At 45.9% G+C, this 25933-nt stretch overlaps 1 protein-coding gene across 1 annotated transcript in view; it reads left to right on the forward strand.

Annotated features, from left to right (window-relative positions):
- ABCB1 (ATP binding cassette subfamily B member 1) overlaps positions 1 to 25933 on the forward strand; it is a 160011-nt gene that overhangs the window by 96371 nt on the left and 37707 nt on the right. The window contains exons 11-17 of the mRNA XM_074985502.1: positions 1220 to 1391; positions 2800 to 2913; positions 5470 to 5580; positions 15192 to 15317; positions 15509 to 15712; positions 16925 to 17095; positions 25251 to 25412. Of these exons, the coding sequence (XP_074841603.1) occupies positions 1220 to 1391; positions 2800 to 2913; positions 5470 to 5580; positions 15192 to 15317; positions 15509 to 15712; positions 16925 to 17095; positions 25251 to 25412 (1060 nt within the window). The remainder of the gene's footprint in view (positions 1 to 1219; positions 1392 to 2799; positions 2914 to 5469; positions 5581 to 15191; positions 15318 to 15508; positions 15713 to 16924; positions 17096 to 25250; positions 25413 to 25933) is intronic.

Below are 25933 nucleotides of genomic sequence, written 5' to 3' on the forward strand. Positions count from 1 at the left end.
TGAGAGCTAAGACTAAGGTGTGAGAAGTCCTCATCAGAGACATGCTGTTCGCAGACGATGCTGCTGTAGTGTCTCACACAGAAGACCAGCTTCAAAAACTGCTGGATCGGTTCTCCAAAGCGTGCAAGGACTTTGGGCTTACCATCAGCCTAAAGAAGACAAATGTACTTGGTCAAGATGTTGCTGAATCCCCGTCAATCAGCATTGACAACTATACATTAGAAGTTGTCCACAAGTTCGTTTACCTCGGGTCCACCATCACTGACACCTTGTCGTTGGACACTGAGCTAAATAGGAGGATCGGAAAAGCGGCCACAACTCTGTCCAGACTCAGCAAGAGAGTGTGGAATAACAACAAGCTGTACACTCACACCAAAATGCAAGTCTACAGAGCCTGCATCCTCAGCACCCTCCTTTATGGCAGCTAGACTTGGACCCTGCATGCCCGCCAGGAAAAGAGGCTGAACGTCTTCCACTTGCGCTGCCTCAGGCGCATCCTTGGAATATCATGGAAGGACAGACTGACCAACACAGCCGTCCTCGATCAAGCTGGAATCCCAACCATGCACACCCTCCTCAGGCAGCATCGGCTCCGCTGGCTTGGCCACGTCCACAGGATGAACGATGGAAGGATTCCAAAAGACATCATGTATGGTGAGCTAGCCTCTGGCAAAAGACCCCCCGGACGCCCCCAGTTGCGTTACAAAGATGTCTGTAAGAGAGACCTCAGAGAGGTAGACATCAAGCTGGACAACTGGGAAGAACTAGCAGACGACCGCGGCAGGTGGAGGCAGGGGTTACACAAGGGCCTTCAGAAGGGCGAGATGAAGATCAGACAGCTAGCAGAGGAGAAGCGAGCGCACAGAAAGCACAATAAGGACTTGCCAGACACCCACTACATCTGCAAGAGATGCAGCAAGGACTGTCACTCTCATGTGGGTCTTTATAGTCACAATAGACTCTGTAAATGAAGTCTTAAATTGAAACTTTAAAGGGCGCGATCCATAGTCTGTGCAGACTGAAGGATGCCTACTATTTTAGATCGAGGAAGCCAAAGAGTATGTCAATGTCCTTGTAATGTATTTTTGCTATATCTGATAGTTTTTTCTTTGTTAAAATGTTGTCTGCACTTGAAAAATTATTGCTAGGCACAGTGAGAAAACAAATACAGTATGGTATTTTTTTTTTTTTAAATCCCAATACATTATTTTTCTTGCAGGTATAATAAAAATTTAGAAGATGCCAAAAACATGGGACTCAAGAAGGCTATTACAGCCAATATTTCTATAGGTATTGCTTTCCTCCTGATATATGCATCATATGCACTGGCATTTTGGTATGGAACCACTTTGGTGCTATTTGAAGATTATAGCATTGGAAAAGTCCTTACGGTGAGTGCAGCTCTTTAGATGAACAATTTTGATTAAAAAAACTGATCAAATATTGGAAGCTTTTTTGGGTTTAAACCCTGTTGATGTCAATGGGATTACATACGCTATACATTGACACTGAATTTGGCCTTCTGAACCTCATTTTTCATCCATGCTAAGTAAAACAAAATATACTTATCAACTTACCACCATGTGGGCATTGAATTTCTCGTAGGAGTGGTGGCAACATAATAATCCTTTCATTTGTAAGTCAGTAGTTTTAAGTCAGACCAGGTCAGTAATGTTGTTTTTATCTGTTATTACTTGGTAACCATGGGAGTGAGAGGCCCGTGCCACATGACAGGGGTATAACCTTTTGTAACTACCACCAATACCCTGTGAGTGGAGCCAAAAAATGAGAACCAGTCTCTAAATAGCACTCCTGTTACGTATGTCATAACTTTATTACTGCCCATTAATGTCAGATCGGTGCCTGATTGACAGATGGTCACATTATTAAAATTACCATCCTAGTTGGTATTTTATCTGGTACCTTGTCAGAGGTCTGAGTAGAAGGGCTGAGAATTCAATGAAGCTGGAGACTAACCTATCCTCTCACTTTGAGGTGATCGCTCCAGGTTGGGCTTGAGGCCTGAATTAAAGAATTTGGAAGCCCTCTGTACTATGGAAATTGGGTCCCTCCTCCCTTCTATGAACTGGACAGCAAACCCTTCTACATATTCCCCAGAATGCTCTCCCTGTTCCTGACTTACCCCAGTAACCCTTCACAAGCTTCTACTTATCCTAACAACCGCCACCACATATATCCCTGCAACCCTGACAGACATCCCACTCACTACAGCCCCTAAATGCTCACTCCCACCAGCCACAACCCAAACGTCTCCCTATCACCCCAACAGCAGTTCCCAACCTTTCAGCCTCCAATACTTATCATTTACTGTAGAGCCCATTTTATTGGAAAATATTTGTTTTGGTCAAAAAACTAGTTAATATCTAAAATATTTTAGTAGTTAAGGACTCAGTCCCTAGCAGTAGGTTGTCCTGTTTGTTGTATGTAGCTTTTGTCTGCATATGTCTGTAGGAAGGTTAACCCAACCCTTCAAGCCATCTCTAGACTGTCTCAAGTGTCAGCACCAGAGTCCAAGCAACATCCATATTGGGGTCATCTCATTAAGGGATATGATTTCCAAAGGTCTGAATCCTTTTTCTACCTCTCATCCTTTACCTTTTGCCTCAGTAGCTGCCCTTCCTTTCGTTCCTTCTTTGAATCTAGACACGGTGCACCTGCATAGCTAACATGAAAACTTCAAGACCAAAATTAGTAGCTGTTCATGACTATAGATATCCTATTACAGTTCTATGATTGGATAACCTTGTAGTATTCTTTTCTTCATTCTTTTTCCTCCAGGTCTTTTTTTCTATATTAATTGGAGCATTTAGTCTTGGACAAACAGCACCAAGTATGGAGGCATTTGCTAATGCTAGGGGAGCTGCCTATGCGGTTTTCAATATCATAGACAGTGTAAGTATCTTTGCTATGACTATCATATGAAAACATGGACTAATATTTTTCAAATGATGACTCTCTTTTTGGGCCTGTGATAGGTAAGCACAAATAACTTGGAATGCAATTTGCTATAATTTAAATGTCCATCTAGCTGACATGAGCCGTGTCTACACATGCACGCTACTTCGAAGTAGCGGCACTAATTTCGAAATAGCGCCCGTCACAGCTACACGTGTTGGGTGCTATTTCGATGTTAACATCGACATTAAGCGGCGAGACGTCGAAGCCGCTAACCCCATGAGGGGATAGGAATAGCACCCTACTTCGACGTTCAATGTCGAAGTAGGGACCGTGTAGTCGTTGCGCGTCCCGCAACATCGAAATTGCGGGGTCCGCCATGGCGGCCATCGGCTGAGGGGTTGAGAGATGCTCTCTCTCCAGCCCCTGCGGGGCTCTATGGTCACCGTGTGCAGCAGCCCTTAGCCCAGGGCTTCTGGCTGCTGCTGCTGCAGCTGGGGATCCATGCTGCATGCACAGGGTCTGCAACCAGTTGTCGGCTCTGTGAATCTTGTGTTGTTTAGTGCAACTGTGTCTGGGAGGGGCCCTTTAAGGCAGCAGCTTGCTGTTGAGTCTGCCCTGTGACCCTGTCTGCAGCTGTGCCTGGCACCCTTATTTCGATGTGTGCTACTGTGGCGTGTAGACGTTCCCTCGCAGCACCTATTTCGATGTGGTGCTGCGCAACGTTGATGTTGAACGTTGACGTTGCCAGCCCTGGAGGATGTGTAGACGTTATTCATTGAAATAGACTATTTCAATGTCACTACATCGAAATAAGCTATTTTGATGTAGCGTTCATGTGTAGACGTAGCCATGGTGTAGCAAGGAGATATTGACGTGTTTAAAGAGCAAAAATGTGCATCCTTGAATAAAACTTGGAGTGGTGAAGATCTATGCCTGCAGTCATTTCTACTCACAACACTGCCAGGTCAAACAGGAGGCCAGCTTAAAACTGAACAGAAAATCAAATATAAGACCTTATGAAACTTGCATTATCAAATATATAATACACACATACAGGCTGTTCTACAGTAGCTCCGTACTTCGAAGGGAGTATTGTCAGTAGGGTAGTGGGAGATTATTAATGAAGTGCTACAGTGCATATGCAGCACTTTATTAAGCTAATTCTCGCCCATGGCAACTTTGAAGTGTGACACTTCAAAGTGCCAGCTCGCATGTAGCTGCAGCCAACCCGCCAGTACTTCAAAGTGCCTGGGGTATTTTGAAGTCCCTTTACTCCTCAATATTTATTAGTCAGTTGCTCTCTCTTCACAAAACTATTTTTCTAAAATATGCAACCATTGCTGCATTGGTGGTAGCAATGGTTGGAACACTAGCATAGGTGCAATGTTCAGATATTTTTGCAACCAAAGATTTCACACCTGCTTGGGGTACAGTTAGAAGTAAAGCTAGTTAAAACCTTGGGTTCCTGGTCTAAGCTAGAGCTGCTGCTATGGTAACAGTCAGTGAAGCTGCACTAGTGATGGTGCAACTGTGAGCATTTTCTCAAAAGGTACAATAGGCCAGACCTATGGGCTAGATTCTGCAAGACTTCAGAACTAGGAACACCTGCTGACTTCATTTACAAGTCAATGGAAGTTCCATGGACTGACAGCTTGCAAAATTGAGGCTTAGGAAGATAAACTATGATATTCTGAATAACCAGAAATGCAGATGGTCCTCTCCAATGTCCTTGGAAGACTTCCATTTGTGGTTGGGTTATGAGACAGGGAACAAAGGAAAGACAGCTAAAGAAAATATATTTTGAGAATTAGAATTTAAAAAAAATTAATACTAGCAATATATATATGGTTTGTCACTGTATTCTAGTATATTATAAAACTGTCTAGTGGAACTGGATGGTTCAAGAGAGCTATAGTAGGATATAGAGCCTTTCATTTCTAGGTAACCACAGCTACAACCAAAACTTAAATCACTAACTAGCTAGATGGAATTATGTAAAATTAATTTAATTGTCTGTCTAGTGTTCTCTTCCCCCACCCCCAGCACAAAACTACCTATTGTAATTGGCTCTGATTGCTATTCCCATTGACACTCTCAACAAACAATCCAAGGATACAACTAAGCTTGGAGATTGAGCTACCCTTTGACATCTAGAGGTGATCCATTCAAGTCAGAGAAAGCCTGGGCAGCTGCCCAGTGGATAAATAGAGGAACTCAATCTTCAAAGCTGTATACTAAAATTAAACAAAAAAAATTTTTTGTTCTTTTTAAAATACTTTTCCACTTCCTGCATATGTAGCTAAGGAGTGGAATAATAAAGAGACAAAACAGGGAATACTGCTGACATGGAGTGGAAGCCTGACCTGATGGTATAATTGTTGATTTCACCCAAACCACCAGAAATTATACTTTAAATCACTAAATATTTTCATTGCATTCTAAGATTTTTAGCATTTGGCACAACATAAGGGAATGTCATTAAGAAACATGACCAATTTTACTCTTTTTGTCCTTACTTTTCATTTCTATCTGGCATTGTGTTCTCCCTAGGAACCAAAAATTGACAGTTATTCAGAGGCTGGATACAAACCAGACCACATTAAGGGGAACTTGGAATTCCATAATGTTTTCTTCAAATATCCATCAAGGCAAGATATACAGGTATTGGATGTGAAGATGACTTGCATTTCAAATTAAAGATAACTTAATCATTTAGGTTATGTCTAGATTAGAGCATTTTGACAACAAAATGGCCATTTTGTCAACAAAAACTGGGGTGCATCCAGATTCAAGGGCATTCTGTTAACAGTAAGTCAACAGAACACAGTGCTTTTGTCAACAGCTGTACCCTGTTCGCCACATGGAAGAACACCTCTCTCAACAGAGCTCTGTCGACAAAACACGGGGCTACACTGGAGAGTTTTGTTGACAAAAGGGGCTCTCTGTCAACATAACTCAGGGAGCTTCTACACACGTGGTGCGTCTACACTAGCAAGTACATTTGAAATTAGGATCAGAAGACCGAGTTCTTTCGAAAAAAGCCATGGAGTGTCTACACTGAAATGGCACTCTTTCAAAATTAATTTCGAAAGAGCTTCCCTGTTCTTTCGAAGTTGGTCCTCTGTTCTCAGGATGGGAAAAGTGTCTTCTTTTGAAAGACAATTTCGAAAGAAAGCAAATGTAGATGCACCGTGGCCCGCTCTTTCGAAAGAGCGGGTCCTCCATGGCTGCAATCAGCTGGCAGGTGGCAGCAGTGCTTAGAGCAGAAGCGGAGCTCTATGGCTCCAGTGTCCAGCCGCATTTCAGCACGCAGGCCCGGAAGCCCTCAGGCAGGAAGCTAAGAGCATGCAGGCAGCAGGGAGCCCACACTGCCGCTCTGACCGCTCCCAGCCATGACGCCCTGGGGGAAGCCACAGCACTTCTGGCACCATGGCCAGCAGCTGGGACTCCCGCCCACCCCAGGGTCCATCCAGAGACCTGGGGGAGCCAGGCGCCCAAGCACTGGGGCCCCTCCTGGACAGAGGCCAAGCTGCAGGACCTCCTCGCCCTGGGGGAAGACAAGGAGTTCCTGCAGCAGACGGGGTCTGGCGCTGGAATGCTGCAGCATCTGAGTGCCTAGCCAAGGTCCTCACTGGCCAGGGTCACCCCACCTGGACCCCGGACCAGGTGAGGTCCAAGGTCAAGGAGCTCCAGCAGGCCTACTGTTGGGCTCAGGACATGGCCGGGTGGTCAGGGGCAGCGCCCACCTGTTGCCCCTACTTTCAAGAACTCGACAGTCTCCTTGGGCCCAAGGAGGTGGAACCCCCAGCCATGTACCTCGACACGGCAAACCCTCCAACTGAGCTGGAGGAGACGGGGACAGGGACTGAGGGGGAGGACCGTCCCAGACCACCGGCCACCCATCGGCGCCCCCCACGGATCCAGGACACCAGTGATGATGAAGGCTCAAGTGAGGGGGTCCTCGTCATTGACATCCCCTTGGACCCATCCAGCCTGGCCCCCTCCTACCACACCTTGCCCGAGTTCCTGGAGGGACCCACAGGTAGGTACTGTGCACGCTGGTGGCTGTGGAGCCGGGGGAAGGGGCACGCAGTCCCGCCCGGGGTGGCTGCGGCCCACCCACAGAGGCATCAGCCCCAGGACATGGGCAGGCTGGATGGCTCCACTGCCCCAACCTCACAGGGCTGACGTGTGGCACGCAGCACCTTGCAGCCTGGACAGCACCATGGGCCTCCAGGCTGCAGAGGGACATAGGGAGGCAGAGGAGAGCCAGCACTCCCTCAACACAGAAGGGGAACCCTGGATGTGGTCCCTGGAGGGCCCCTGGGATGGGGTGGGAGGGACAGGGGAGGTTCAAGGGGTCCCTCACCAGGACTAATGGCCCATTCCTCTCCCCTTTTGGCTCCACAGCTCCAGCAGCCGTACCAGCCCCGCGATGGGCCTGGGGAGCCTGACTACCAAGGGCAAGGGGGAGTGACCCAGTCCGGGACAGTGCAGAGCCACCACCAGTCCCTCTGTGGGTGCCACCAGGCCAGGGAGGAGAAGGCAGGGGACACGGCCTACATGGCTGCCCTCAGGAAGCTGACAGGAATCATGCAGGAGTGGCTTGCCATGGAGCGGCAGGCATGGGACCGGGTGCTGTCCAACTTGGATGCCCTCACCCAGGCTGTGTTCGGCCATCTGTCCCCTGCTGGTGCTCCACCGCAGGTCACTCCTGCACCCATGCACCCTGTAACCCCCCCCACCATCCCCCATGCCCCCATGTGTCCCCTCCCCTCTCTCCCAGCGGTTCCCGCACACCCCCATCCCCCTACCTCCCCCACAATGCCCCCCTCCCTGCCCCCGAGGAGGCTGACTTGGAGGCCCTGCTCCTTTCCCATCTTCCCCCAGCCAGCCTCATTTGCTTGGCCCACACACTGCTGGTCAGGGCTGGCCAGATGGAGGCCGAGCTCCTGTCCCCCCATCCCCCCATGCTGAGCCCGGAACAGGCATGGGGACTGTGCCCGAGCCATGCCCCTACCTCCCTGTTCCATCAGCCCTGGCCCTGCCCCGGTGGGGCCCCCAGACATGGGAAGGAAGGGGCGGGCGTGGGTGACGAGGCTCCCGACCATCGAGCCCTGTGGAGGAGTGAGGCCCACCACCCTGGATCCCTGTTCACCCTCCCGTCCACACATGGAAATAGTTCTCCCTGCTCACCCTCCTCCTACATGTATATAGTTCCCCCCAGAAAATGAGGGGTACAGTTTTGTCTAGTAAATAGTTTATTTTTATGAAAACTAAAAAGCAGTCCAGTAGCACTTTAAAGAATAACAAAATAATGTATTAAGTGATGAGCTTCTGTGGGACAGACTCACTTCTTCAGACCGTAGCCATACCAGGACAGACTCAATATTTAAGGCACAGAGAACCAAAATTAGTAATCAAGCTTGACAAATCAGAAAAATATTATCAAGGTGAGCAAATCAGAGAGCAGAGGGGCAGAAATGGGGGAGTCAAGAATTAGATAAAGCCAAGTATGCATAAGAGCCCCTATAATGACCTAGAAAATTCCCATCCCGGTTCCTGTGTCCCCCGTGCACGTGAACTGGTGGGTGTGCATGTGTGTGCAGGATGGGGGAGGAGTGTGTGTGTGTATGTAGGGTGCAGGTGGGGGGGCATTACTGTGGCCCCTGCTGAAAGGCCTGGCACAGGGCCTCCCTTACGTGTACCCCATCCTGCTGGGCCTGGTGGCAAGGGGTGGCTGGGGGCTGTTAGTACCTGTGCCCCGCCTTGGCAGCCCACCCCTGCATATAGGGCTTATGTTTCGCTTCCACCAGGTTATGCAGGGTGCAGCAGGCCCTGACCACTGCTGGGACGGTGGGGAGGCCCACCTCCAGCCTGGTGTAGAGGCATCTAAAACACCCCTTGAGGTGGCCAAACGCCTGCTCACGGTGTTCTGGGCACAGTTCAGCCACTCATTAAAAAGGTCCTGGCTCGGCTGGGTGTGCGTGGTGTATGGCCGCATCAGCCAGGCCTACAAGGGGTAGGCTGCATCCACCACGATGCAGGGCGGCATCATCGTGTCCCCAGTGGGGAGCTCCCGCCAGGTTATGAAGTTCCCCTCGGCCATATGACGTTCCAGCCCTGAGTTCCGGAAGACCCTCATGTCGTGTGTGCATCTGGACCAGCCCACATAATGTCCTGGAACCGGATGTTGGCATTGACCAGGGCCTGCAGGACCACCGAGTGGTAGCCCTTGCAATTCACATATGCCCCGCAGCTGTGCTCTGGGGCCTGGATGGTGATGTGGGTGCCATCCAGGGCCCCAAAGCAGTTGGAGAAGCCCAGCGCCTGGAATCCCCAGATGGTGTCGCCCAGGTTCCCGATGCGAACCAGCTGCCTCAGGAGCACCTTGTTGACCACCCAGACGACCTGCAGGGCATGGGGGGCACGCTCGTGGGTGTGGGGTGGGGTGCTGCTTGCTCGCCTGTGCCCATCCCTTTCCTTGCCCCTGTCCCCGGGGTGTCCGCCTGTGCCAGTACCCATCCCCAACCCTTTCCCCTGGGTGCCCAAACTTCTCCCGACATTGCCTGTCACCAGGCTGCCCCCCGCCCCCCCACATGAAGTCTAGGTCTGAGCTGGGCATAGCTTACCTCAATGGGGATGGCCCCGACCGTGACTTTGCCCACCCCGAACTGGTGGCCGACGGATTGGTAACTGTCCAGGGTGGCCAGCTTCCATAGGGCAATGGCCACCCTTTTGTGCAGGGGGAGCGCCAGCCTCAGGTGTGTGTCTTGGTGCTGGAGGGCTGGGGTGAGCCAGTGGCTCAGTTCCAGGAATGTCCCATTGGTCATCCTGAAGTTCTGTAGCCACCGATCATCGTCTCAATCCTTCAGCACCAGCCAGTCCCACCAGTCGCTAAACTCCACAGGGGGTGGATGACCTGGGGGACGGGCTTGGGACGTTGCATGCTGAGGGCATCTAGGAGGGTGGCTATTGTGCTGGCCACCTGGAGCTGCTGCAGCACAGCGGCCAGGACCATGGCCAGGGCGCTGGCCACAGCTGCGATGGAAGGAGGGTGCTGTTCAGAGTCCTTGGGGGCCTGGGATGCCACCTCAGATGTCTCTCTCTCTCTCTCGCTCTCTCTCTCACTCTGCCTGGGGACAGGGTTGCTGGCCCTCAGCATATGCAGGCTGAGGCATGGCGGGGCTTTAAGGGGACACCAGACATCGGCTCCAGAAGGGCTCATCCGCCATGCGACCCTGCCCGTGGCGCTTCCTGCCCTTACTCTGTCGAAAGAATGCCCTGGTATGTGTGGACGCTCTTTTTCAAAATTGTGCTGGAGGCCTTTTGAAAGAACAGACTGAAGCTTCAGTCCCTACTGGTGTGTGTGGATGCTCCATTTTGAAAGACCATTTTTTGATGTTCTCTTTTGAAAGACATTCTTTCGACACAGAACTGTAGTGTAGACGCAGCCTTAAAGCATACCATCAACAAAGTCTCGACAGAATTCTGTATTTTCCTCGACAGTATTATTCCTCAAAAATTTGAGGCATAACAATCTCTGGACAGAATACTGTCAACAAAGGTCCAGTGTAGACACTTCCCTCCACAGAGGGGACTTCACGTTGCCAGGCAGCCCTCTTTGCAGAGATGCCATTCCGCTTTCTGGCATCAGAGGGCAGTGCAGTCTGGCAGTTTTCTGTCGACAGACCAAGTTGTGTGTAGATGCAATTTGTTGACAGAGGTTCTGTTGAGATTTCACCATCAACGGTAACTTCTGTCGACAGATGCTTCTAGTGTTGACATAGCCTGGATGTTCTGGGGGTCCTTCCATTGACAGAAAAGGTTTCTGGGACACTGAACAACCCTGTCTGTTGTGGTTCTGGGTAGCTCTTTTGCCAATAGAGCAACTGGGCAGTCTAGCTGCCCTTTGTCAACAGAACAGATGACTCTTTCAATCTACCTGGCAGTCTGACCACAATATGTCGACAGACATTATGTCAGCCAACAAAAACTTCTGCCGACAAATCCCTCTAGTCTAGACAGATCCTTCATGACAGGAAATTGTCATGATAAAAACAACTTTTTATTTTTAAAATGGGCTTCCCACTCTCCTGGACCAGACTCTCTATTTTCAAAAGCTAGAGTTAGCAAAAACCTCCTTCTTTAACTTGCACTACTAACTTTGTGTGAAAACCACAGACTGCCTTGTCTTCATTAGGATTTTACCTTGGATTAGCTAATTTAAGAAATCACTTAGTTATTTCCAGTGGATTTGCACAAAATGGTCTGTTGTGATAATAAATGTATTCCTATGTTAATGTATTTATATTAAGAGAAGTTACTTATTTTAGCCCAGTAAGAAAGATGGTATTATAATGCCAAAATGTCCACAGCACAAGCCAGTTAATAGATGAGCAGAAGCAATAAAAAAGCCTCAGAGGTGTAGCTGTGTTAGTTTGCAACTTCAAAAACAGAAGCAGTCCTGTGGCACCACAGACACTAACAAATGTATTCGGTCATGAATTTTTGTAGGTAAAACCCACTTCATCAGATGGGATGGAGTAGAAATAACAGAATCCAGGGTATATAGAGCAGAAAAAAGAAAGGAGAAGGAAGCTACCTATCATTAGGCAGACCACTTAGTGAAGTAGATTAAATTGGATGTGTCTCATTCACAGTATGTGATGTAGAATTCTCAACATCAAAGGCAGGGAAATTGACCTTGTAACGGGTTAGCCAGTTAAGAGTTTTATTTTATTTAACACTGTGTTAGCAGTGTTACATTTGAAACTGAATTCCAATTGAATTGTTTTTTGCTGCTCTATATACCCTAGATGCTGTTATTTCCACAGCAACCCACCTGGTGAAGTGGGTTTTACCCACAAAAGCTCACAACCTAATACATTTGTTAGTCATTAAAGTTTCACAGGACTGCTTGTAATTTTAGAAACAATAAAGTCATGGATCAGGCCCAGACAAGATAATAGAACCAGTAGTTTTCTGCATATGCAATCCAAATCTGCTTTGCCAGAGGAATGGATTATTTTGTTGAAGATCTCACAAAATCTGTGGACTTTACATTGTTAGATGTATGAGGAAGAAGCCTAAATAATTTTGAGGATAACTTTGTTAAGAGCTTTCTACAGTATTTAATTGTTTGGTTTTCTGTTTTGAAAGCAGATAGAACTATTCAGCAAAAGGAATCTGTCCCCATGTTTCTAGTCAGGGTGGGAAGCAGAGATAAGAAAGGTTTAAATTTTAGCCAGTAATACTGAAAAAAATACTTTTGCATGCCAGTCTCTCAAGAGTCCAAATAAAATCAGCCATGGCACAGTCCAGCTCCCTTTGAAATCAGTGAAAATCTTCACGGTGACCTTACTGGAATCTGGTTCAGGCCCCAGAGTCTAAGGTTTATTTATATCAGCATATATGCTAATATCAGTTATTTGAGGTTTTCCCTGCTATTCCATTGATCATCATCAAAACTTCTGAGCTGCATTGAGAATGCAGGGGAGTTTAAGGTCAGATTTATTTACACTACAGAATTTTTGGCATACCTGTCAGTCATAGATGTTAAGAAGTATGATCCCTACTAACATAGCCATGCCAGCAAAAGCCTGCACTATAGATTCAATCATAGAATCATAGAACACTAGGACTGGAAGGGAACTCAAGAAGCCATCGAGTCCAGCTCCCTGCCTCAATGGCATGACCAAGTACTATCTAAACCATCCCTGATAGACATCTTTCTAACCTGTTCTTAAATATCTCCAGCGATGGAGATTCCACAACCTTCCTTGGCAATTTATTCCACTGTTTGACCACCCTGACAGTTAGGAACTTTTTCCTAATGTCCAGCCTAAACCTCCCTTGCTGCAGTTTAAGTCCATTGCCTCTTGTTCTATCCTCAGAGGCCAAAAAGAACAAGTTTTCTCCCTCCTCCTTATGACAGCCTTTTAGATACCTGAAAGCCGCTGTCATGTCCCCCCTCGATCTTCTCTTTTCCAAACTAAACAAGCCCAATTCTTTCAATTATAGAATCAATACTGCAGTTTCCTCAATACAGCTAGTTTCTCACATAGAACATGATTTTACTATATTGATACGAAGTGCAGGTGTATCCAGCCTAGGAGCACTTTGCTACTGTGGTATACCAGTTAAGCACTCCTAAAGTAGAACCATGGCCTAATATTGCAGTAATACTCCATTACGTGACTGCCAGGTTCTCTCTTCCCACCATGAAGAATAAGGCCAAAGAGGAGAGTGTCTAGAAAGGCACCTTGTTGGTGTAATGAAGATGAACTTAACATATCTCCTCAGATGTTCTCTCCCAGGCTGCACCTTTTATATCGTGCACAGTTGTGAATAAAGAAGCAGCATGCAGGATTTTTATGTCTGTGGAGGACAGAAGGCCTGATCCAAAGCCCATTGAAGACAACAGGAATCTTCCCATTCATTACTTGGGATCAGGCCTCTAGTTGTTAACCTTCTAACCAGTGACATCCTTCATGTGCAATTGATCTTTTGAATGTAAGAGTGTTCCATGCAAGGTCTTGCTGGACTAAGATCTTGTGTAGCCTTGTCATGTAGATCAGTGGTTTAGTTTATGGCATATAGACTATTTCAGTACAGATGAACAGGGCCTTTGACTTGAGCTGAGTGGTGACTATATAAATTCTAGCAGTTTGACACTCTTTAACTTCGTAGCAAAATGATTACGACTGCAGTAGTTTGCAGTTATTACTGCAAGGGTCCCCTTGTTTATTCCCACATTTGTCTGAAACAACAGACAGACTAGTAAAGTCACATTTTATGGGGAATATCTATCCCTACCCTAGACTCTCGTCTTAATCCATGAGAAGGAAACACCCTAATTTACGTTAATTCTGTGACTGAAGTCAATGGGAGTTTGGCACAACTTAGAAGAACAGAAGTAGGCTTCAGTGTAGAATCACTGTGAACTGGCAGAAGCTGATTTAGTATGAGAGCCATTTTATATGATCACTAATATTAGTGTGGAAACAAAATTTGTTTAAATACAATATATCTTCATTAGGTAATGGCAGTTTCTGTTAAACTGAATTACCTCCTTCCAATGTTATTACAGGGGAGCCCTCTTATAACTGAATGTCACTAGCTTCTATTTCTTCCCACCACCCCTCCCCTGAAAAAGTCAATAAAATTGTTTTTCAGTGTAACATGGAAATATCTAAGTGGCAGTTTTTCATCTCTCCACTTCAGGGCCGATTTCCAAAAGCTCTCTTCATTCCTTGAAGCTGGGTAGGTGTGCTGATAGGGCCTTTCTGTGTAGGTCACACACAGGAAATTGAACACAAGTAAAGAGGCTTTTGCATCACAACGAAGTAAACATGTTTTGCAGTGCCTGACTTCACCAAATAGGGGTTCTACTGCAAAGAATTCACCCTCCAGCTTGCAAGGTAAAATGCTCATTAAAAGGGTGTGGCTAATAAATGAGGGTGCTGCTACAAAAAGACAGAATATAGTACATATATGTGGTAACATTTCAACAGAAAATATGAAGTGAGCCATTATGTAAAAAGCAACTATACGGTGCAATGTACTGACATTGAACTAAGTTTTGCTGAAAATTTGGAGAAGTTCCACTGAAGTCACAGGACTATCGCCAGGGCTATGTCTATACTAGAAGCATCTGTCGACGGAAACTCTGTCAACAGAGTGCATCTACGATTGGCAGAGCAATTCACTCTGTCGACAGAGAGCAGCCAGTCTGCCCTGCCCTCCGTTAAAAACAACAAGAAGTCCTGTGGCACCTTATAGAATAACAGATATTTTGGAGGTTAAGGTTTCCTGGGCAAAGACTCTGACGAAGTGGGTCTTTGCCCACAAATGCTTATGCTCCAAAACATGTTAGTCTATAAGGTGTCACAGGACTTGTTGTTTTTGAAGATACAGACTAATGTAGCTACCTCTCTCATACCTGCCCTCTGTTGATAGAATGACTGCCTTGAAACTCTGCAAACAGGGCTGCCTGGTGAACCAGAAGCCCTCTCTGTTGACAGAAGTGTCTACACTGCACTTCTGTTGACAGAAGCATTATTCCTCAAATTTTTGAGGGATAACTCTGTCAAAACTCTGTCCACAGAACATTTTATGTGTGTAGACTCTCCCTGAGTTATGTCGACAGAAAGCCCTTCCTGCCAACAAAACTCTCCAGTGTAGACACAGCCCAGATCCATATGGAGTAATGAAGATGAGAAATTGGCCCATTTTATTTTTGCTGAATGTATTATGATTTTCCTACATAGGTATTGAAAGGCTTGAATCTGAAGGTTAATTGTGGCCAGACTGTAGCCTTGGTTGGTAGCAGTGGCTGTGGGAAAAGTACAACTGTTCAACTGATCCAGAGATTTTATGATCCAGAAAAAGGCATGGTAAGACAACTGAACTGAGCAGGCTGCTTTATACATCAAATTACTGTAATGCTTAGCAGTGACCTGACCTGACTCCTTTAGCAGTGTGGTGTTCAGATGGAAAAATACCTAAATAACACAGGTAATCTTGGCGGCATTTGTATCCATGATTGGGACACTTATATCCCTGTTTTAATTTTCTTTACATTTAGGTTACTATTGATGGGCAGGATATTAAGACTCTAAATTTAAGATATCTAAGGGAACTTATTGGTGTGGTGAATCAGGAGCCTGTGCTATTTGCTACTACTATTGCAGAAAACATCCGCTATGGCCGTGAAGATGTCACTGAGGAAGAGATTGTGAAAGCTGTCAAGGAAGCCAATGCTTATGACTTTATTATGAAGCTGCCTGATGTAAGCAAGTCAATTCTCCTGTCAAAATCTTCTCTCTTAAACTGTCTAATGATACATAGCTCCTTAAGAGACGTTCATAAGTCAGAAGTTAGAGATGCCTAAATCCATAACTGCCAATTCCAAACTTTCCTGGGGTTTTTCTCATCTTCCTAAAAAGATGATAGTATCACAGTATTTTAAACCTGCAGGTCATGGTTTGATGAGCACTTGTGCAGAGATGAGTTAGACCAGAGGCTCCAGGCCTGCCGATGGGGAAGTGGGGGTAAAAGGTACAATTCCATTGTGGCCTGGTGGACTTAAGGGGGCCCAGGACTTCCACTGCCTAGGTCCTTTTAACTAGCCCTGCTGTAGCAGTGTGATTGATGGGCTGGGTGCCAGAGAGGGGAAGAAGCCACGCTGGGCACAGGGCTGATGGGAGGGAGAGATGTGCAGGGGTGATGTGGGTGGCAGAGACTAGAAGGAGCATGCGGGGGCAGCTTCATGCTAGTTGATGTGGGGTCATCATGGACCGGGGGGGTCCTCTTATTTGAGGGGTAGTGCTGAGGGTTTCCCTAGGCAAGCGGCAGCATGTGGCTCTGTCCAATGAGTGGGAGAGGAGTCCCATTGAATGTTCTGTCCTGGGGCATGGAAGTCCTGTGTGCAGGCCTGAGTGGTTCTCAAACTGTGGGTCAGCACCACATTTTAATGATGGTCACCAAGCCTGGCTGAAACTTGCTAGGACCTAGGGCCAAAGCCTGAGCATTAACACCCAGGGCTGAAAACAAAGCTCAAGAGCTTCAGCTTTGGGTGTCCGGGCTCAGTTTATAAGCTCTTTGTCTGGGGCTGATTCCCTTGGACTTCAGCTGTGTCACACCACCTTCCCCCTCTGCCCAGCATGGCAGGGCTTGGAGAAGCTCAGGCATTGGTCCCCCTCTCCTGGGGTCATATATTATTTTGTATTCTTCAGAGGGGGCCATGGAGCAATTATGTTTGAGAAGACCTAGTTTAAACTGAAAAATGTCAGAATCCTGCAAACAGAAAAAATAGGAAGACAAAAATCACATGAGTTGCATATGCTGCAGTCTCCTTGGCTGAGCTCTGGCAAAAGGGAAGGATTTTGTGGTCATTGCAGACTGAGCACATCTCTATCGTTACACTGCTTTTTGTTGGCATTGCACTCTAAAATAAAGGTGTCACTGAGAGATGTGGAAACCTATCTTGATACCTTTGCAGAAGTTTGAAACCATGGTTGGAGAAAGAGGGGCACAGCTGAGTGGTGGTCAGAAACAGAGAATAGCTATTGCACGAGCTTTGGTTCGCAATCCCAAGATTCTTCTGCTTGATGAGGCAACTTCAGCTTTGGACACTGAAAGTGAATCAGTTGTGCAGACAGCACTGGACAAGGTATGTACAGCTTTGAAACAAAAATTGTTAACTTACATCAAGTCTTTAAACATCTCACATTTTGACTCGGTCTACACTTGCTCTCAACTTTGAAGGGGGCATGGTAATCAGGGCCACAGGATATTACTAATGAAATGTAGACAAGCCCTTTGTGTAAGAAGGACTCAGCTAAACTTGCTGAGTTAAATTTTAATTTATATATCATTTATATTTCTTTGCCATTGATTTGAAGGTAAACTGCAATGCTTTTAAAAATAAACACAATGTAATAAACTATTTGAAATTTCAATTCATCAGCAATATATTTAGCTACATGGCTTCACTATGGGTTACATTTACTTAATCATTTGGGCACTTTTGAAAATTTAACCCCGATTGTTTAAGGCAACTGGCTACATGGATGTTTGCTTATCCTTCATTCTTTGCCCACATTGTGCATGTGCCCATGTTTACGGTATAGTACAACTTATTACTCATCCACTAGCAACCGCATCCTTGTGTTGACTTTTCCCATCCTTTCTTGGTCTAATTATGTGAGTATGACATTATCTTATGGATCAGCATGACTGTATGTACAGTACTCAGTTCAGAAATAGCATTCCATCAGCCTCTTCTGTACTCATCCAGAAGGTAAACACAATTTTAGGTACATCAATTGGTATCGAAAAATCAACTTTTCAGCTGTCGATTTCTGTACCTGTCTTTACATCAGAAGGTCAACAGGAAAGCTCCTCCTGTTGACCTTCCTTAATCCGTGTGGCTTGTGAAGAGTTCCGGGGTCAACGTTGACCCCAGAATGTGCAGTTCTGCGCATGCCTTGGAAGATCAAACCTGAATGGTTGATCTTCCAGGAAAGTGTAGAGGTAGTCTGGGAAACATCTGTGTAGGCAATAATTTGAACTATATGTATGTACACCCTGTCCTTTAGCAGTCACATTGTGTGCTTTTGGGCAATAAAACAAAAGGCAGGATAATATCACATGCCTTTTTGGCACATATATCAGTGTTTCCTGGTCTATCCAGACATCTGCCACTCATCTTTGAGACAATAAAGATTATTCAGAGAAAGGAATGCTGCTGTGTGAGACATCGGGTAGAGACAGCATTATAACTTACTGCTGAAAGATTTGCCGTGAGACAGTCATTTGTGGAATAAATGTAATAATAGAAATTGAATCTCCATCAGTTTGCTACATGATTAAATTGGGTTGAGGGATGTTTGTCAGGATAAGAATTATGTGCAGTCCCTCAGGTGGTCATGCTGTTTATATGCATTGTTTGATTCTGTGAGTCAGGTTATCTCCCAGTGCTGCTCCTGGAGTAAGTAGCCCCAGCAGTGCAGGGCTGAGCTCTTTTGAAATTTAGAATTTTACCCAAGTTCCTGAATGTTCACACTTTGTGTCTGTTCAATAAAGCCCTTTCCCAGCATCCAAGGTCCCTACCTATCTTGTAACAACTCCTAACAGTGGTTCTAGACTTCAGAAGATGCGAGGGGAACCTCTCATGGGTTGGTGGAAGCACAATGTGTGGAGGGCACTGAGTTGTCAGAACAGTGAATCTGGATCCTCACAAACCTCAACAGTGGGCCTTCCATCAGTATGCTTGATTTGTACATTTTTGGATTACGATTTATAGAGGCTGCTCTGGGGCCAGCAGCCTGAGCTTCCCAGAGTCCTTGGCCCCTGGGCAATCCTGCCATGTGATGGCTCCCATGCTCCCGCCTATGGAGTTGGGAGCTTGGTAGTCCAAAAATGCTCTGGGACATCTAATGCGTTCAGGGGTCTCAGACTCCGAGTCTGGACTTCCAGAGCCACAGCAGGGAGCCTGGAAACACTTTGGGCTCTAAGGACTTCCAATCTCATGGCTGTGGAACAGGTCCTAGAACTCTGGGACAGCCCTGCCATGAAGACTGCTTGGGGAAGGGTACTGCGAGGACTCTCAGCAAGCTTGCTGCTCTGCTCTAAACTCAGGTGTAGAGAAGGAGGGCTGACTCATCCTTCCAGTCCCCCTCAAAGATCTGCTCAATTTCTAGCCCCTGCTCTTGCAGAGGGAACAATCTGGCTTTTTTTATAGGTAGGGTCACTTATATGAGTTTCTTCTCTTAGGCTTTGGTTCTAACTGAAAGGAGTCCTCTTAGATTCCTTGAAATTGTCAAGTTCCCAATGTCATATTATTTTCTCATAAAATGTTAACTCCTCCAGTCCTTAATTGTGGGTGGAAGGGGGTTTCAACATAAGTTCAACTGTTCTTTTCACATACAGAATTACCTAACACAAGGTATTCCTTGTTTGGGAATGATACCGTTTCAACCCTTAAAATCATGTAACAGTATTAAGTTGTCAGCTCAAGGTGATGTTCTTCCCAGAACAGACCACATGTTACAACTGTCACCTTCAGTGTCTCTTCTGAAAGAAACAAAATAAACAGTCAAACCAGAAATATAATGTGTTCAGAGAGCATTTAAAACTGAACTGCACTTTGTATATAGAGTGGGGTTATGAATTAATCACAGGTCATTTGTGATTAACTCAGAAACATTAAGCTCAATTAATCACAATGTTACATAATAGAATACAGTGAAAATTTATTAACGTTTGGATGTTTCTCTGCTTTTTAAGTGCATTGATTTGTACAACAATAGAGAATACAAAGTGTATATTATTGTATATACAAAGTGTATAACATTTTGATTACAGATGTTTGCCCTGTAAAACTGATAAAGAAGAGTATCTTTCAGTTCACGGCATGCAAGTACTGTAGTGCAAATTCTATGCAATACCAAGTGCAAATATAGATAGGCTTATTAAATAACTATACTCTAAAACAAAACAATGTAAAACTTCAAAGCCTGTAAGTCCATTCGATTTGACTTTTTGTTCAGCCTATTGCTGAGCTGAACAAGTTTGTTTACAAGATTAAGAGGTGATAAAGATTCATGTATCTTGTTTACAATGTCACCGGAAGATGAACAGCAGTTTGTATGGCACTTTTATAGTTGGTGTTGCAAGGTATTTATATGCCAGATATGTTACGTGTTCATGTGCCCCTTCCTGCTTCAGCCAACATTCCAGCAGATGATGATGGTGCTTGCAGGCTGTAAAGTTTTAAATTATTTTATTTCTTTGAATTAGGCTATTTTCATACATAACTCAAAGTCTGTAAATTAAACTTTCATGATAATGAGATTGCACTACAATGCTTATATTAGGTGAATTGAAAAATGCTGTTTCTTTTTTATGGTGCATGTAGTAGTAGTAGTAGTAGGCATCCTTCAGTCTGCATAGACTATGGATCGCGCCCTTTAAAGTTTCAATTGAGGACTTCATTTACAGCGTCTATTGTGACTATGAAGACCCACACGAGACTGACAGTCCTTGCTGCATCTCTTGCAGATGTAGTGGGTGACTGGCAAGTCCTTAGTGTGCTTTCTATGTGCTCGCTTCTCCTCTGCTAGCTGTCTGATCTTCATCTCGCCCTTCTGAAGGCCCTTGTGTAACCCCTGCCTCCATCTGCTGTGGTCGTCTGCTAGTTCTTCCCAGTTGTCCAGCTCGATGTCTACCTCTCTGAGGTCTCTCTTGCAGACATCTTTGTAGCGCAACTGGGGGCGTCCGGGAGGTCTTTTGCCAGAGGCTAGCTCACCATACAGGATGTCTTTTGGAATCCTTCCATCATTCATCCTGTGGACGTGGCCAAGCCAGCGGAGTCGATGCTGCCTGAGGAGGGTGTGCATGGTTGGGATTCCAGCTTGCTCGAGGATGGCAGTGTTGGTCACTCTGTCCTTCCATGATATTCCAAGGATGCGCCTGAGGCAGCGCAAGTGGAAGACGTTCAGCCTCTTTTCCTGGCGGGCATACAGGGTCCAAGTCTCGCTGCCATAAAGGAGGGTGCTGAGGATGCAGGCTCTGTAGACTTGCATTTTGGTGTGAGTGTACAGCTTGTTGTTATTCCACACTCTCTTGCTGAGTCTGGACAGAGTTGTGGCCGCTTTTCCGATCCTCCTATTTAGCTCAGTGTCCAATGACAGGGTGTCAGCGATGGTGGACCCGAGGTAAACGAACTCGTGGACAGCTTCTAACGTATAGTTGTCAATGCTGATTGATGGGGATTCAGCAACATCCTGACCGAGTACCTTTGTCTTCTTTAGGCTGATGGTAAGCCCAAAGTCCTTGCACGCTTTGGAGAACTGATCCAGCAGTTTTTGAAGCTGGTCTTCTGTGTGAGACACTACAGTAGCATCATCTGCGAACAGCATGTCTCTGATGAGGACTTCTCGCACCTTAGACTTAGCTTTCAGCCTTGCAAGGTTAAACAGTTTCCCATTAGATCTTGTGTGGTGCAAGATGCCCTCTGTTGAAGATCTAAAGGCATGCTTCAGGAGGAGTGCGAAGAAGATCCCGAACAATGTCGGAGCAAGCACGCATCCTTGTTTGACGCCGCTCCTGATTCTGAAAGCATCCGATAATGTGCCGTCATATTGGATGGTTCCTCTTGTGTCTTCGTGGAACGACTGGATCATCTTGAGTAACCATGGAGGACAGCCTATCTTGTGGAGCAGTTTGAATAGACCACCCCTGCTGACCAAGTCAAAAGCCTTGGTCAAGTCGATAAAGGCTATGTAGAGTGGCTTTCTGTGCTCCCTGCACTTCTCCTGCAGCTGCCTTAGAGAGAAGACCATGTCAACGGTAGATCTCTCTGCGCGGAATCCACACTGCAATTCGGGGTACACCCTCTCAGCAATCTTCTGGAGTCTGCCAAGGATGACGCGAGCGAACAGTTTACCAGTGACGCTTAGGAGGGAGATTCCACGGTAGTTGTTGCAGTCGCTTCTGTCTCCTTTGTTCTTATACAATGTTACAATGTTAACGTCGCGCATATCCTGTGGAACCTCACCCTCTTTCCAGCACAGGCACAGTAGCTCATGTAGGGGTTCCAGGAGTGTGTCCGCGGCACATTTGATTACCTCTGGTGGTATACCATCGTGACCAGGGGCCTTTCCTGCTGCAATGCTGTCCATGGCTCTCTTCAGTTCATCCACAGTCGGTTCTTGATCCTGTTCGTCCATTACTGGTAGGAGCTCGACGGCATCGAGGGCTACGTCAACCACAACGTTCTCGCATGAGTACAGCTCGGAGTAGTGCTCAACCCAGCGCTCCACCTGTTTGGCTTTGTCAGCAATGACTTTACCAGATTTGGATTTCAGAGGTGCCGTCTTGTTCTGGGTGGGTCCTAATGCCTTCCTCATACCCTCGTACATTCCTCTGAGATTACCAAAGTCGGCACAGGTCTGGATGCTGCTGCATAGCTGGAGCCAGTGGTTGTTGGCACAGTGCCTGGCTGTCTGCTGTACTGTTCTTCTGGCCTCTCTAAGTGCTTGCTGGGTACTCTGGCTTGGTGAACGTTTGTACTCCAGGAGTGCAGCGCGCTTCTTTTCAATGACTGGAATCATCTCATTGGAGTTAGCTTCGAACCAATCGTTCGTGTTTCTAGCTCTTCTTCCAAACACCGACAAGGCCGTGTTGTAAACTGTATCCCTCAGATGTTGCCATTTGGATGTCACATCGGCGCCCCCAGGGCCACTGCGCAGATTTTCCGGGAGGGTCTCTCTGAACTTTTCAGCTTTCTCCGAGTTTGCCGTCTTTCTGGCGTCAATGCGGGGCCTTCCAGCAGGTTTAGAGCGGTACAGCTTCTTGGGTCTCAGCTTGAGCTTGGAGCAAACTAGCGAGTGATCTGTATCACAGTCAGCACTATGATAGCTGCGTGTCAGAAGGATGTTTTTGAGGTTATTACGCCTAGTGATGACCACATCTAGTTGATGCGAGTGCTGCGAGCATGGGTGTCTCCACAACACTGTGCTGTGGCTTCATTCGGAAGAATGTGTTTGTGATGCACAGATTGTGGTACGTGCACAGTTCAAGGAGACGCTGTCCATTGTCATTCATTTTTCCCACACCGAAGTGTCCTAAGCAGGAAGGCCATGAGGCCCAATCAGCTCCAACTCTTGCATTGAAGTCACAAGATGTACAGTTGTTCACGAGCAGGTATTTGCGCTACAGCAGCACTAAGCATGTCATAGAACTTGTCTTTTACTTCTGGTGTGGCGTACAGGGTTGGAGCATAAGCGCTGATCAGGTGGACAGGACCGGCACAAGTTTGAAGCATGATCCGAAGAAGTCTTCCTGATCCGCCCATGACTAAATCCACCATTTGTAGAAGGGTGTTTCTGACAGCAAAGCCAACCATGCTCTCTGGGTTCTTCTTGGGCTTTACCCTGCCAGAAAAAAGTGTAGTCCTTTTCCTTTAGAGATCCTGAATCTGCAAGTCGCGTCTCTTGCAGTGCAGCGATATCAACTCTGAGCCTCTTCAGTTCCTCGTTGATGACAGCGGTCTTGCGGGTGTCATTGATGGCCTGAAGATCTTCAGTCAAGCCAGTCAGCATGGTCCGCACATTCCAGCAAGCAAGCTTAAATTGTTGATGTTTCTCATTTCTTGTTGATTTTCTTATTGGTTTGCCTGGTGCCCAAATTTCAGTCACTTGTCAGGTTCAGGAACCTTAAGCCTCATGCACCCAGTGGGGCAGGTGAACTGTGGCAGGACAGTACCCTATTGGCTAGGGGCTGCCCAGCTTGAAGCGGGCGGTGACTGTCCAGTGAGATGCGAGGATCTCTCCCACCGTCGAAGGCAACCCCTGGCACTCGCTCTCTACGCCAGTCGAGCAAGAGCTTATAACCAGTAACTGTTGCCTCCCGTGTTGATGCAACGCCATTCAGCGATGCCGGAGTAACTCTCCAGATGTGAGCCTGGGCACTTATTATGGAGACTCTGGGCTGCCCAGACACCAGCGTCCCCCTCTCGGCCTTACTGATATAGTCCAAAGAAGAGGATAACCTCCACATCTGGTACCAGCTCAGCTGCAGGAGTTGCCGGGACAGTGCCAGAAGTTGACACCGAACCGCCTTCGGACTCCACTCCGGATTTTCTGTCAGGGTTTACTCCCTTAGCCTTTGTCCATCCCAGGATAACCCACAAGGCCGTGGGATGTGGAGAATGTGGTTAAGGATCCCACTACTTCATACCTCTCTGTCACCACGAGTCACCATAGCTCCCTGCGGAGCAATGACCTCATATCCCCAGGACCCTCCTCCCCACCTTTCACTGCCCCTCCCCCCAGCTACCATCACCATAGGACCCTCCCCAACCCACTACCCCCATCTGCTCCCATGTCCGCCCTCCTCAATGCACTGGCCCCTCTCCCCCCAGCTGCTCTCAGTGCCCCCAGGTCCACCTTCCCCCATGGTGGTGCATGTATATGTAATCAAAAATAAATGTAAACTGAGCACTATGCAATTTGTATTCTGTGTTCTAATTAAAGTAAATATTTGAACATGTAGAAAACACCCAAAATATTTAAAATGGTATTCTATTGTTGTTTAATGGTACAATTAATCATAGTTTTTTTTTAATTGTGGGATTAATCATGATTAACTTTAAATCACTTGACAGCCCTAATTTAAAGCCTTTTTTCATTTGGTATTTAAACTAACTAAGTCCCTGAATGTTTATTTGGTAGATTATTTGTGACAATAACACAGCTCCAAAATTAGGTGGTAATTGAAGTAACATTATAGAGACAGTTTTAGAGAGTTACATGTGTAGCTTTCACTTAGTTTTAGTAAGGGTTGCAAAATTAGGACTTTTAGAATTCAATTATTTAAAGTTTGTAAAGTGCTTTGAAGTAGAGCTGCTAGGAGAATCCAGGTTTTCCTCTCCCAGGAAACCTCAACACTTCAAAATTACTTTGTCTTCAATTGGAACAAAAAGTTGAAATATCAAAATTAAAAAAAATTGGTAATGTTGATACAGAAATATTTAGATATTTTGATCAAAACAGAGTATTTTGAAATACTGAAATAAGATTTTTTTCTGGATCTACATACGATACAAAAACGCTTTGTTTAAACTGAGTTTTTCTTTCAGTTTATCTATTCAGAAATTGAAAAAAAATGTTAAAATTGACATTCACGTGAAAGATTTAATTTTTTCCACAACCACAATTTACAATGGGAAAATTTTCATTCAAAGTATTTCAATTGTCTGTATATGGGAAATGAAAAATATATATGTACAAGTTTTTAATCTATTTTTATGCAATGTCTAGGCCAGGGAAGGCCGCACCACCATTGTAGTAGCTCATCGTTTGTCTACAGTCCGTAATGCAGATCTTATAGCTGCATTTGAAGATGGAGTTGTAAAAGAACAAGGGACCCATCATGAACTGATGAAAATGGATGGAATTTACGCCAAACTTGTCAACATGCAGGTAGTTTTCTTGTAACCTATCTTCTAAGTTTCACTGGTCGCATCTACACTAGTAAGTTCTTTCAGAAAATCAGGTCCTTTTTTGAAAGAACTCCTGGAGGATCCACACACAAAATGCACTCTTTTAATCCAAAATTGTACGAACACGGCTTTTCTTCCAGAAGCTGTCTTCCACTCCCAGATTAGGAAAAGCACCTCCTTTCCAAAAAGTCTTTCAAAAAAAACGTATGTAGACACTCTGTGGGCCCTTTTTTGAAAGAGCAGTCTTCAAGGCACCAGATTTTTTGGTCCCTGGCCTATTTTTTCGAAAGAGACGGAGCTGTAGGACAGTCTCCATCAAAAGAACAGATCAATCTTCCGGAAGATTATCTATCAAAAGCTTGCTGCAATGTGGACAGGGCTATGATGTTCTATGTTGTTGATCTTATCATATCTGATTTTTTCAAACAAGCCCCAACCTCACAACATTAAATTAACAATGAAGTTGTATAAGAAAGAGTGGGACGTGTTGCTTGAAACAGA

This window comes from Carettochelys insculpta, chromosome 2 (assembly GCF_033958435.1).
Source record: "Carettochelys insculpta isolate YL-2023 chromosome 2, ASM3395843v1, whole genome shotgun sequence".
NCBI classification, from domain to species: domain Eukaryota; kingdom Metazoa; phylum Chordata; order Testudines; family Carettochelyidae; genus Carettochelys; species Carettochelys insculpta.